The sequence below is a fragment of the Abramis brama genome, assembly GCF_963993115.1.
Source record: "Abramis brama genome assembly, chromosome: 16".
NCBI lineage: Eukaryota > Metazoa > Chordata > Actinopteri > Cypriniformes > Leuciscidae > Abramis > Abramis brama.
Window position 1 is genome coordinate 34,749,775 of NC_139978.1, and position 14,050 is coordinate 34,763,824.

The following is a 14,050-nucleotide window of genomic DNA, read 5'->3' on the forward strand; positions in this document are numbered from 1 at the left end:
TGTGAATTTGCGTAACCACTTGAATCCAATGCAGAAAAATCTTGCATTTGGAAATCTTTTGCCCTCATGTCTTCTTATGGGATACTTATAAAATAAAGGTTCTGAAGGTTTTGTTGTTTTTTTTGCTTGCATTGATGCCACAGAAGAGCCATTTTTGGTTCCGCAAAGAACCTTTCAATGAAAAGTTCTAAAAAGAACAATGTTTTGTTTCTTCACTGTAACTTTAACACTGTAACTTTCACTAAAACCTTTTTCACTGTAACTTTTGTGCAATAGAATGTTTCCATGTATATGTTAAATGTTCTTTATGGAACGCTGAATGGAAATAAAGAATCTTTATTTGTGAGTGCGTGTGTGTGTGTGTGTGTGTGTGAGCTGTATTGGCCTGTGCAAGCGTCTGGTGTCTTTTGAAGACATTGTGTTGCCATGGGTAATACTGAAAGCCTACGGCATCTGCAGGGTTTCTGAGAATGTGTTTGAACATCAGTCACTTTATATATGGTCACAGCCACAGGGAGACATAACATACACGCTCACTAACATCTCACAGTCCCTCGCATGACTATATCACACTTATCAATGTACATCAATTTAGTCTCATCCACACTGTACAAACTACCATTCAAAAGTGTTTTTTTCATTAATAATTTTATTCAGCAAGGGTGCATTAAATTGATCAGTATAAACATTTATAATATTATAAGATATTCTATTTCAAATAAAAGCTGTTCTTTGGAACTTTCTATTAATCAAAGAAAACTGTGGGCGAAAAATAAAAAATTCCACAAAAATATGTTTTCAACATTGATAATCATAAATGTTTCTTGAGCAGCAAATCACCATATTAGAATGATTTCTGAAGGATCATGTGGCACTGAAGACTGGAGTAATGATGCTGAAAATTCAGCTTTCATCACAGGAATAAATTACATTTTAAAATATATTCATATAGAAAATAGTTATCGGGGGCCAAGCACCGAAGGTGTATAGGCACATGTTGTAAATCATTAGTGTTCTTATTATTATTATTCCGCTCTTGAGTCTATGGCAGCCCATAGAACTGCTTGCAGGAAAGTTATGAAATTATGAAACTGTCACTATAGCAAATTTGGAGTCTCTCACTCAAACCCTCTAGCGCCATCAACTGTAAATATTTTTTTAACTGTAATAGCTAGAATCAAAATGTATTTTGTAAATTCACTCAAATTCGATTGTACTCTATGACATAATTTTATTTCATGAAAATTTCTCTGCCATGTTGAATTTTCCAAAAAACTACTTTTTCTAACTCTTTTATAGGCCGGTATTCTGGTTTTTCATGAAATTTGAACCAAAACATCTTCAGACCATGCAGACAAAAAGTTATGGAATTCAAGTTGATTTGTCGAACCGTACTCAAATAACGCGTGAACCAATTTGAAGAAGAGCACTCCAAAATGAACGCGGGGCTATATCTCCGCAACGCTCTAGCGTATTCTGACCAAACTTGGTGTGTGTTATTATAACCATGATCTGAGGCTACCTGTACAATTTCGGCTCAGTGCCACCTACTGGTCAGGAGATATGAAAATTAGTTTTTTTTTGCTTTAGATTTGCAGTACGCCAAGTTGCAAGGACATCCAATTTTCCCATATCGGCCATTTTGAATTTTGTCATAAAATGCTATATTTTACTAATGCATTGGCGTATCATTACAAAACTCGATATGTCTTCGGCACCATGCTCTGACGGTACTCAAAAGGTTCAGACACTGCGCCACCTTGTGGTCAAAAAGTTATAATGAAATTTCCAAAACTGTGAATAAGCTTTGATGAAATTAGCCTATTGTAATTAAATTGGTCTTAATAGACTCTTCGGGTCATGCCGAGAACATAGAGACCAACTTTGGTGTAGTCGGCCGAACTTCCTGTCCGCCATTATGACTGTATTTTTTTGAAAGGTGGCGTGAACTCCATGTTTTGAAGGGGTTCAAAACGAACGCAGAGACGGCTTTTTTTCTGCTGGACAGGTAAGACATTTACCTAAATCTATATCTATATACCTAAAATCATCTTAATATGTCTTTAATTACTTGTTGTTGCAGTTGCTCTGATGTTCCCAGCCATGGTTGCATGACTTATCGTGCCTTCTATGTGCTTAGACCCTCAATGGCTGCTTGCAGCAATATTTTTAATTGTAATAATGTTTTGCAATATTGCTGTTTTTACTGAACTGGTAAAAATACTGCATTAGAAGTCAACTGATATGTGTGACAAAAAATGGACCAACAATTCTCTCCCAAATATTTCCCCACTAGCCTAACAAAATCTGAACAAACAATTTAATATTCAACAATGTTGATGATTTGTAAGATCTCAGCATGATTTGCAACATATAAAAAAATGTAGTTACTGTTGAAGGATTGTTTCGACCGTTTTACTTTAATTGTTTTGCTGTTTGCCGACTTAATTTATGCTGTTATTTTAGTTATGTGTTGTGTGGTGATGCTACTTTGTGCTGATTTTTATTATTATTGAGGTTTATGTGTGTCTATATAAACCTATTGCACATAATGTCTGTACTTTTGTTAGATACACACAGGCAAAACTGCAAATGCAAATTATTATCGCTTGATAAGAACTTCTTGACTGATGGCATTTTGCATTATATTATATTATGTAAATGAACAGATTCAAATTGGCTAAACAACATATTGTTACTAAAGACAATTAAGGGTTACACTTTATTTTAAGGTGTCTTTGTTACACTGTTACGATAGATTTAAGTACTGAGTAATATTAATTAACTACATGTACCTACTATAGTTAGGGTTAGGATGAGGGTTTGGTTTAGGGTTAATTGCATGCAATTATGCATAATTTATAGTCATTACTACATTAATTACATGTAACGTGTAAGAACGACACAGTAAAATAAAGTGTTACCCAATTAAGTTATCTTAAATTTCATTAATATGTTTTATATTGTTCTAAATTTGTTATGTTGCTTTGCACAATTTTCATTTTGGTTTTAAATACTTTGGCAATATGAATTCCAAAATTCTTGTCATTACTGCATAATGCGCCAAGATTTCATTGTTTACACAGGATTAAAATCAAAGTGATTTCTGTTACCACAGAAGAAAATCCATAAACATCCATGAAGATCCTCCTTGTTGTCCTCGGTGAGTGTTTAGCGTCTCTCTTATATGCTCACATTTAGACACACACACATGCTGCAAGTTGAGAATTTAGGTTGCTCACCAAACACCTCCCTGTTCCTCTTTGGCCTGCCTCTCTTTCTCTCTCTCTCTCTCTCTCTCTCTCCTCTGGGACGTTAGGGCTGAGATGGATGGTGAGCACAGCTCAAACAGACTGATTTATGGGGGTCCGTTTCGCCTGCAGGCCCCCTGAGGACCCCGCTCTCCGCTGGTTGCGGTCGAGGGCCTGTCTTCCCCACCCTGAAGACTCGAAGGCTCTTCCGTGACTGCGCTGATGCCAGACACCAAACGGCCACTTCTCAACCACCCCCATTTGTCACCGGGGGCGGCTGGGGAGCTCCCTTAAACAGGAGGAGAAGAAAGAGATAGAGCGAGCAATGGAGGAAAAGAAATAGACCTGTCTCTCCTCTCCTCCACTAGCATTGATCTCAGTGGAAAGCCTTTTTATTCTCCGAGTTTTGTTTGTCGACGTGAGAGGTAGAACGGGGTCCCTTCGCCACCAACCGCGGCCATTATATTCCATTAAAAATGAGTAATGAGGGCAAATTTCAGGAAATTAGAAAAGGCACAGAGCGATTTCATTAGTTTGAAGAGCTATTATGATTTAAAACATTTGGGAAGATTTAAAAGCCATGTACTTGTTCCCTGATCCTTTTTTTTTTTTTTTTTACACAAGAATCATGCTATAAAATGGCTTCCTTCTCTAATGCATGAGGCATATTCATAATAATTCATTTAAACATGAAGGCAACTAAAAAATGCCATGTCTCTGCCACTCTTTCTTGTTTTTGAACTGACCGCTTCAAAAGCTCTTCCGCGTTTGACATTTTGCTGCACAATGTCCAATGTGGAGTTTAATTCATGCTGCCATTTCTGTGTAATTACACCTGAAATGCACATTGCAACATTAGTGGCTGGTGGGCAAAATCCCTTATTATTTTTAGTCTCTACCCAGCTAACAGGGAACGTTCCCAGAACTTTCACTAACGTTCTTTAAAAGTTGTGTAAATGTTAGTACAAAACGTGATTAAAATAATGTTTTCGGAACGTTCATACAACGTTATTAACGTTCTTGTAACGTTGAGAAAAAAACGTTCTTAGAACAAGGTTCTTGGAACGTCTTTATGACGTTATTTTTGATTGATGAACGTTCTCATAACGTTGATAGAAAACGTTCTTAGAACAAGGTTCTTGGAACGTCTTTATGACGTTATTTGTGATTGATGAACATTCTCATAACGTTGATAGAAAACGTTCTTAGAACAAGGTCCTTGGAACGTCTTTATGACGTTATTTGTGATTGATGAACGTTCTCATAACGTTGATATAAAACGTTCTTAGAACAAGGTTCTTGGAACGTCTTTATGACGTTATGTTGTGATGGATGAACGTTCTCATAACGTTGATAGAAAACGTTCTTAGACCAAGGTTCTTGGAACGTTTTTTTGACGTTATTTGTGATTGATGAACGGTTCTCATAACGTTGATGGAAAACGTTCTTAGAACAAGGTTCTTGGAACGTTTTTTTTACGTTATTTGTGATTGATGAACGGTTCTCATAACGTTGATGGAAAACGTTCTTAGAACAAGGTTCTTGGAACGTCTTCATGACGTTATTTGTGATTGATGAACGTTCTCATAACGTTGATAGAAAACGTTCTTAGAACAAGGTTCTTGGAACGTCTTTATGATGTTATGTTGTGATTGATGAACATTCTCATAACGTTGATAGAAAACGTTCTTAGAACAAGGTTCTTGGAACGTCTTTATGATGTTATGTTGTGATGGATGAACGTTCTCATAACGTTGATAGAAAACGTTCTTAGAACAAGGTTCTTGGAACGTCTTTATGATGTTATTTGTGATTGATGAACGTTCTCATAACGTTGATAGAAAACGTTCTTAGAACAAGGTTCTTGGAAAGTCTTTATGACAATATTTGTGATTGATGAAAGTTCTCATAACGTTGATAGAAAACGTTCTTAGAACAAGGTTCTTGGAACGTCTTTATGATGTTATGTTGTGATTGATGAACGTTATCATAACGTTGATAGAAAACGTTCTTGGAACAAGGTTCTTGGAACGTCTTTATGATGTTATTTGTGATTGATGAAAGTTCTCATAACGTTGATAGAAAACGTTCTTAGAACAAGGTTCTTGGAACGTCTTTATGACGTTATGTTGTGATGGATGAACGTTCTCATAACGTTAATAAAAAATGTTCTTAGAACAAGGTTCTTGGAACGTCTTTATGACGTTATGTTGTGATGGATGAACGTTCTCATAACACTGATAGAAAACGTTCTTAGAACAAGGTTCTTGGAACGTCTTTATGATATTATTTGTGATTGATGAAAGTTCTCATAACGTTGATAGAAAACGTTCTTAGAACAAGGTTCTTGGAATGTCTTTATGATGTTATGTTGTGTGTTAGTGAGGTAATCTAGCAGGGCTAGTTCATTAAGGGTTTTAGCCAGTAAACAGGATGGTGTATCGGTCAGGACACAGGAATAAAGACGAGGAGATGTAATTTCTTCTATTAACTGTATTGAGATCCAGCAGTACTCATCAGAACATTCCAATATCCAATATTGTCATAGTCTGATAAAGAAACAAATAAATCACCATTAGGTACTTAAATTACTATGCAACGTAAATAATAAATCCACACAAATAATACAAATCAGGATCATCAAACATAAATATATCAATAAACATTGCTATGTCCCTTTAAACATAATCAACAATTACATGAGGATATTACTTCCTTCACATAATAGCTTCACCTCCTATATCACTGACCAGTTTACATTCAACTATATTAAAAGGGGTTTACAGAAGGAGAAATGGCGACATCCTCTGGCGAGAAAAGGCTACTGCACAACAGGATCTGCACATGGTCTCCTGAGCACGATATTAACTCTTAATTAAATGTTATAAACGTACTACGTAATTTAGAAATCAGAAAGCTCACATTAGTTAAATTATTATTTCCTACAGTGTTTTACAGCTTAAACATTTTTCTATTGCTATAAATCTCACTCATCACGCTGGGCACGTTAATGCATTGTAATTCTACAGTATAGAAACATAAACACAACGAAGTGACAGTCACTTACTTTTCGTCATGAACTCAACACATGAATATTGGAAGCTGGATCATTCAGAACAGATTAAGGAAACTACACAACACAGGTACATATGCTGCTGAACTTGAATACATTTCCGAACTCACTATAACCACAACCAACCCACTAGCTACACACTTCCTCTACCGTAACCACCGAAGAAGAGTCTTAAAGCGGCAGGCACCCAGAAATGTCAGAGCCTTTTATACAGCCGCCCCCAAATGTGCAAGCACATTTGCTTCCATTAAAAAGCTCATCAGTCAGGCTGAGGGGGGGCTCACCGAGGCATCGTCCTCCCCTGACGGGAGAGCTGGCAACATCACCAACCGAGCTACCGGTCGGGTGTACACATGTCCTCTGATATCCACATCAGCGGATCTAATGCATCCATCATCGCTGCGGTGAATCTTGGTTACATGCCCAATGGGCCACAGGGCTCGAGGTAGCTGCGGGTCCACCAGCATGACAACAGCCTTATCCAGTAATTCAGGAGAAGTGGAGTGCCATTTCTGTCTGGTCTGCAGCCCAGGGAGATATTCTCTGATGAATCTGGACCAGAATTGGTCAGCGAGAACTTGTGAATGCCTCCAGCGTCTGCGACTCAGGAGCTCCGTCTCAGGATAGACCACTTGGGGAAGAGATCCATCAGGCCGCCCCATAAGCAGACTATTGGGTGTCACAGGGTCGATATCTGCAATGTCGGCGGATACATAACCCAACGGTTTAGAGTTGAGGATTGCCTCAACTTCCAGGAGAACGGTGAGAAGGACATCTTCATGAACAGGTTGTGCCCCCACACAGGTGTAAAGTGCAGACTTTACGGAGCGGACCTCTCTCTCCCACACTCCACCAAAGTGTGGAGCCGCTGGGGGGTTAAACTGAAACTTAATCCTCTGACGTGCGAGTCGTTCCCGCAAGGTTGGCTCCATACTGGCAAAAGCCTCTCTAAGTTCCCGTTCTCCTCCTCTGAAATTGGTCCCCTGGTCTGACAACAACTCTGCAGGTGTCCCCCTTCTGGCGATGAACCGTCTTAGGGCCATCAAGTAAGCATCCGCATCCATGTTTCTGAGGAGATCCAAGTGTACCGCCCTGGTTGTTAAACACTTAAATATTATCCCCCAGCGTTTCTCCTGGCGTCTGCCCATCTTCACCAACATGGGTCCAAAACAATCCACACCAGTGGAATGGAAGGCGGGTTTGTGTAATCGGAGACGAGCAACGGGAAGGTCCGCCATTCGGGGAATGGAAGGCTGAGCTCTCCAGCGCTGACATTCGGCACAAGAACGCTGATGTCTGCGAATCGCCTCCCTTCCATGGATTATCCAGAATGACCGCCGCATCTCTGCAAAGACCCGCTCTGGACCAGGATGGTGCAGGTTGCTATCGAACCTTTGGATAAGCAAGCGTGTAACTGGGTGTGAGGCATCCAGAACTACAGGGTGCAATGTCATGTCATCTTGACCTTCCAAACGTCGTAGCCGACCTCCTACTCGTATGAGGTCCGTGGATTTATCTAACTCCGGAGCCAAGGTGAGTAATCGACTCCCAGGTGAGACAGGTTTCCCAACTGCAAGGAGCTTGTAGTCCTCTGGAAATGACTGTTGTTGGGCTCGCTGGAGAACAATCATCTCTGCCTGTTGGTACTCTTCAGCATTAGGTGGTGAGCTTGAAGGGTTTTGTCCTAGGATTTCTTGAGCAGTGGCATCTATGAGCTCCTGCCAGGTTTGGTACACCTTATCATCCCTGCTGATCGACATTGGTGAGGTAATCGTTACTCCACAGAAGGTGGTCTTCCGGAATTCCACATTGTCCTCAAATGGCTCGGTGCTGGGTCTCTCTGGCCAGGTGGCTGGGTTCTGGAGAAGGAAGGGGGGTCCTTGAGACCATCGGTTGGGATTTATTAGGGCCTCCAGGGTCTTCCCTCTCGTCAGATCATCAGCAGGATTATTCGCTGAGTCCACGTAGCGCCAAGTGCACTTCTCTGTTAACTCCTGTATCTCAGCTATTCTGGCGCCTACGAAGACCTTGTAGCGGCAAGACTGGGAGTGTAGCCAGGTTAGTACTGTAGTGGAGTCTGACCACAACACAGTTCGAGCCACTGTCAAGGTAAGTTCCCTCTCGAGGACATGAGCCAGCTGCGCTGCAACCAGAGCTCCACAAAGCTCCAGGCGTGGGATAGAATGCAGACGTCTTGGAGCTACTCGTGAACGAGCAAGGATGAAAGACAGGTGGATCTGGCCTTCCATGTCCTCAGTTCTCATGTAGGCTACGGCTCCATAAGCCTGCTCAGACGCATCTGCGAAGATGTGCACCTCACGGGTGGCACCCTCAAGGTTGGCATCCGCCGGAACATATGCACGTGGAAATGTAAGGAGAGGTAAGGACTCAAGTTCAGCCTCCCAGCTGGACCAGGCTTGCAGGAGTTCGGCGGGTAAGTTAGAGTCATCCCAACCTCGCTTCTTATCCCACAGCTGCCTGATGATGAGCTTCGCTCGGGTGGAGAAAGGTAACATATAACCCAAGGGATCATATTGAGTAGCTAATACTCTGTAAATGTTCCTCAGAGTTGGTACCTCATAGGACACAGGCCTATGTTTGTAGCCCAAGGAGTCGGTTGCCCAATTCCAGCTGAGACCGAGTGTTGATTCCAGAGGGTTGGACTTATCCTGTGCCAGCCACAGGTCCAGGCTTTCAGATCTAGCCTCTTGAGGCAAATGACTCAGGACGCCTGGATTGTTGCAAGCCCATTGACGCAACTCAAAACCTGCAGAAATCAGAAGATCCCTGAGACGATCCACCAGCAGTTTAGCTTCACCCGGCGTACCCACACTCTGCAGGCAGTTATCTACGTAAAAGCAGTTCTCAACCGAGAATCTCAGGTCATCGTCCGGCTGGCAGTGGTCAACAACATGGCGCTGCAGGGCGTATGTCGCACAGCACGGGCTACAGGTTGTGCCGAAAGGCAAAACATGCCACTCAAATGTTCTTGGGGGTTCTTCCACCTTCAGGTCCCGCCACAGGAACCTTAGAAGGCGGCGATCTTCAGGGATGAGGCGGACTTGATGGAACATCCCCTTGATGTCTCCACTAACCGCTATGGGATGTTCACGAAATCTCAGTAATACTCCCAGCAAGGGGGCGCCAAGGGTAGGGCCAGGTAGCAGGTACTGGTTCAGGGTCTGCCCAAGGTACTGGTGAGAGCAGTTAAAAACCAGGCGGTTCTTTCCGTTGTGGCTGACGAGATGATGTGAGATGTACCATCCTTCTTTGGTAGAGGTCTCCTCAGTTACTTCCCTCACAGCACCTGCTTCAATGAGCTTCTGCATTTCCATCTTGTATGCATCCGCTAGCTTGGAGTCCTTTAAAAGTCGCCTCTCAATACTACGTAACATGGGCATAACTGACTCCTTTGGCGAGTGCAAAGGTGGCATGCTTGGATGGCGCAGCAATGGTGTGGCGTACCTAAGAATTCCATCTACATTAGTACGAACCGTCTTGGCTTCAAGCAATGCTACAGCCTGCTGATCCTGCTTTGATCGAGTCACCTCTCTTTCATGTCGGTAAGGTACAGTGTCTACTTGCCAGAGCCTCTCCACATGCTTGTAAAGCTCATCCATTGGTGGTGTAGATGAAGTAAACAGACACTGTGCAGGTTGGATTGGCCGCCCCATGAATGGGGTAGGGCCTTGAAGAGTCCACCCAAGCCTGGTGCGGACTGCGGCTGGGCCACCTGGTGGACCAAGTCTGACTGGTTCAACAGGTGTTATCAGCTGAGGGTTGTCAGAGCCTACAAGGAGTGTTGGCTGAGCATCTCTTAAGGCAGGTAGGGGAATGCCACTTAGGTATTTGTATTTCCTCTTCAGGCGATCAATAGGGTAAGTATGCTGTGCTAGGCTGAGGCGGCCAGCTGTGAAAGCACCATTGATCTTATAGCTGGTGTGAGGGTTTGTAGCTGGTGAAACACGGAAAGACACTGTGTGGCCATGGAGGATCTGGATGTCCTGTCGGACTGTACGCAAAGGAAGCGCTTCAGGAGTGCCCTTTATGCCAAGAAACTTAGCTGCTGCTGGCAACAACATGGTCCTCTCTGACCCATCATCGAGGATCGCAAAGGTGTCAAGTGTCCGGTCCTCATAATGTACAAGCACAGGGACGACCTTTAACATGACTCGATTCCCGGCTCCAGGTCTGTCCAGGTAGAGCGAGTCAGCCGCAGAGCTGGTTAAGCAGCTCTCTTCTTTAACGGCTACATCTTTATTTCCCATCTCTGCTCTTGTATTTATCTCGTGAAGAGCCAGTAGATGTTTTCCTTGACAGATGTTGCAAGGTTTCTTCAATGTGCACTGAGCGGCTTGATGAGTTCGTGCACAGCGCCAGCACCGCTTGTTAACCCGTATCCACTCTCTAAGCTGTTCTTTGGAGAGTTTGGTGACCGCACTGCATTGACTAAGATAATGCTCAGTACTCTCACAGTAGGCACAGTAAGCTTTACTCTTGGCCCCTCTGCTGGCTGAACTCTCTTTGTGGTACAAAGATGCGGTCTCTTTTGACTCACCAGCTCCATGTAGGACGGTCACCGTTTGTCTTCCAGGACGACCATCAGTCTTCACATTTTGCCTTTCCTTTATGCTGCGTCCAGTAGCCTGACTGTCGAAGCCCTGACACCATGATTCATAGCGGAGCCATTCTGCCAAATCATGTAGAGTGTGGGTCGCCCCTAACTGCTTGAACTGATGTCGACGGAAATCAGCTCTCTGTTCCGGAGGGAGCTTACTCAGCAGACGAGCAACATGTGAGCCACAGTTGAGTTCGATCTCCCCTTCAGGACCCAGAGTCCGCAACAAACCCACTAAAGATTGTATCTGGAGAGAGAACTTCTGGAATGCCATCGTATCACCACGCCTTACTTCGGGGGTTTCTAGAACACTTGCTATCCTCTTTAAGGCAAGTTGATGAGGCTGACCAAATTTGTCATGTAGGGCTGACATAGTGTCACTGTAGGGGGTTGGCGAGTTTAGATAAGCATCAGCTATAAGCTTAGCTTCCTCCAGCTTTAAATGATCCACAAGTATTTGATACTTGAAGAGTTCTGTAGCATTAGATGGGAGTAGGTTTTCTAGAGCTATGCGAAGCCGTGCAAATTCGCTGGGATCCGGGTGAATGAACTTTGGGATTGTGGGTTGAGGCCCTCGATACACTTGCTCATTCCCTGGCGGCTGCATAAACTGATTAGGTGGTGGCATGCCATGTACCGCTCCAGTGGCTGCTAAAGGATGGTAGATTCGGGCAGGCGCTGATTGCATTACAGGTGCATGAGCTGGGGCAGGGTGTGTGAGCAACTGAGAGGGTCGTGTAGAGGGGTATGGTGATATCCCTTTATCATAAGTAGGAGGGGGATACTGAGGAGGCAGTGGAGGCTCACAAGGCATACATACTCTAACTTCAGAGGAAAGGCCGTGATGTCTACTGTCTAGCCCTTGTTCCTCGACCCTGAGATTGTACATCCCTCTTGAAAGGTTCTCATCAGGTTCAGGCCAGGGTGGAGGATCAGGCCAGTCCTCCTGCTCCATTTCCTTTGAGTGTGGTGCAACAGTGAAACTCCTTGAGGCTACAGCATCGGCTTGTGGAGATGTGGGATTACTATAGTTTGAGGCTGGGCTATTAACTTGGACCAGGTCTGCTCTCAGTGAGCGGGCTACCTCCAGTAGCTCCTTCATCTCGCGCCGTGCTTCATTGAGTTCCTTTATGCCCGTTTGGAAGGCCTGTTGTGTTTGGAGCAGTTTAGTATTCTCCTCTCGAATAGCTCTGATTTCCTCAGAGAAACGAGAATCCAGATATGGGCTCTGATGGAATGAGGGTGTTCGCGCAGGCTGGATAAGCCCATCCAAATCTCTCCTCTGGTTGTGGTCTGGGGCTAGCTGAGGAATCTCCGGGTGAGCAGCATTCCCAGGGAAGCCACTAGAGTGAGGGTGGGCTGTCTGGAAAGTGGTCATCTGATCTGGACCCTCCCGAGTGAGGAACGCCCTCCTATCCAAGGCAGGGGATGAGAGGCCCCATTGATGCTGATCTCGTTGACTATATCCCATATAGTCCACTTCGAAGTCCTGAAGTCTGACCGGTCGACGTATTTGACGTTTAGGTCTCACATCAGGATACATCTCTTCATCTGACTCCATCCTGAATACTGCTAATCCGGCTCGAAGGACCAATGTTAGTGAGGTAATCTAGCAGGGCTAGTTCATTAAGGGTTTTAGCCAGTAAACAGGATGGTGTATCGGTCAGGACACAGGAATAAAGACGAGGAGATGTAATTTCTTCTATTAACTGTATTGAGATCCAGCAGTACTCATCAGAACATTCCAATATCCAATATTGTCATAGTCTGATAAAGAAACAAATAAATCACCATTAGGTACTTAAATTACTATGCAACGTAAATAATAAATCCACACAAATAATACAAATCAGGATCATCAAACATAAATATATCAATAAACATTGCTATGTCCCTTTAAACATAATCAACAATTACATGAGGATATTACTTCCTTCACATAATAGCTTCACCTCCTATATCACTGACCAGTTTACATTCAACTATATTAAAAGGGGTTTACAGAAGGAGAAATGGCGACATCCTCTGGCGAGAAAAGGCTACTGCACAACAGGATCTGCACATGGTCTCCTGAGCACGATATTAACTCTTAATTAAATGTTATAAACGTACTACGTAATTTAGAAATCAGAAAGCTCACATTAGTTAAATTATTATTTCCTACAGTGTTTTACAGCTTAAACATTTTTCTATTGCTATAAATCTCACTCATCACGCTGGGCACGTTAATGCATTGTAATTCTACAGTATAGAAACATAAACACAACGAAGTGACAGTCACTTACTTTTCGTCATGAACTCAACACATGAATATTGGAAGCTGGATCATTCAGAACAGATTAAGGAAACTACACAACACAGGTACATATGCTGCTGAACTTGAATACATTTCCGAACTCACTATAACCACAACCAACCCACTAGCTACACACTTCCTCTACCGTAACCACCGAAGAAGAGTCTTAAAGCGGCAGGCACCCAGAAATGTCAGAGCCTTTTATACATTGTGATTGATGAAAGTTCTCATAACGTTGATAGAAAACGTTCTTAGAACAAGGTTCTTGGAATGTCTTTATGATGTTATGTTGTGATTGATGAATGTTCTCATAACGTTGATAGAAAACATTCTTAGAACAAGGTTCTTGGAACGTCTTTATGACGTTATTTGTGATTGATGAAAGTTCTCATAACGTTGATAGAAAACGTTCTTAGAACAAGGTTCTTGGAACGTCTTTATGATGTTATGTTGTGATGGATGAACGTTCTTATAACGTTGATAGAAAACGTTCTTAGAACAAGGTTCTTGGAACGTCTTTATGACGTTATTTGTGATTGATGAACGTTCTCATAACGTTGATAGAAAACGTTCTTAGAACAAGGTTCTTGGAACGTCTTTATGATGTTATGTTGTGATTGATGAATGTTCTCATAACGTTGATACAAAATATTCTTAGAACAAGGTTCTTGGAACGTCTTTATGACGTTAGGTTGTGATGGATGAAAGTTCTCATAACGTTGATTGAAAACGTTCTTAGAACAAGTTTCTTGGAACATATTTATGACGTTATGTTGTGATGGATGAAGGTTCTCATAACGTTGATAGAAAAC

At 42.7% G+C, this 14,050-nt stretch overlaps 1 protein-coding gene across 1 annotated transcript; it reads right to left on the reverse strand.

Moving 5' to 3' along the window:
* Positions 1-6,577: 6,577 nt before the first annotated feature.
* LOC311066058 (uncharacterized protein) lies at positions 6,578-13,337 on the reverse strand. Its single transcript, XM_084087028.1, has 2 exons — positions 13,228-13,337; positions 6,578-12,709 (listed from the first exon to the last, which is right to left on the reverse strand). Exon 2 carries the CDS (start codon positions 12,501-12,503, stop codon positions 6,588-6,590), a length of 5,916 nt encoding a protein of 1,971 aa, XP_083943154.1. The 5' UTR covers positions 12,504-12,709; positions 13,228-13,337; the 3' UTR covers positions 6,578-6,587.
* Positions 13,338-14,050: the final 713 nt, after the last annotated feature.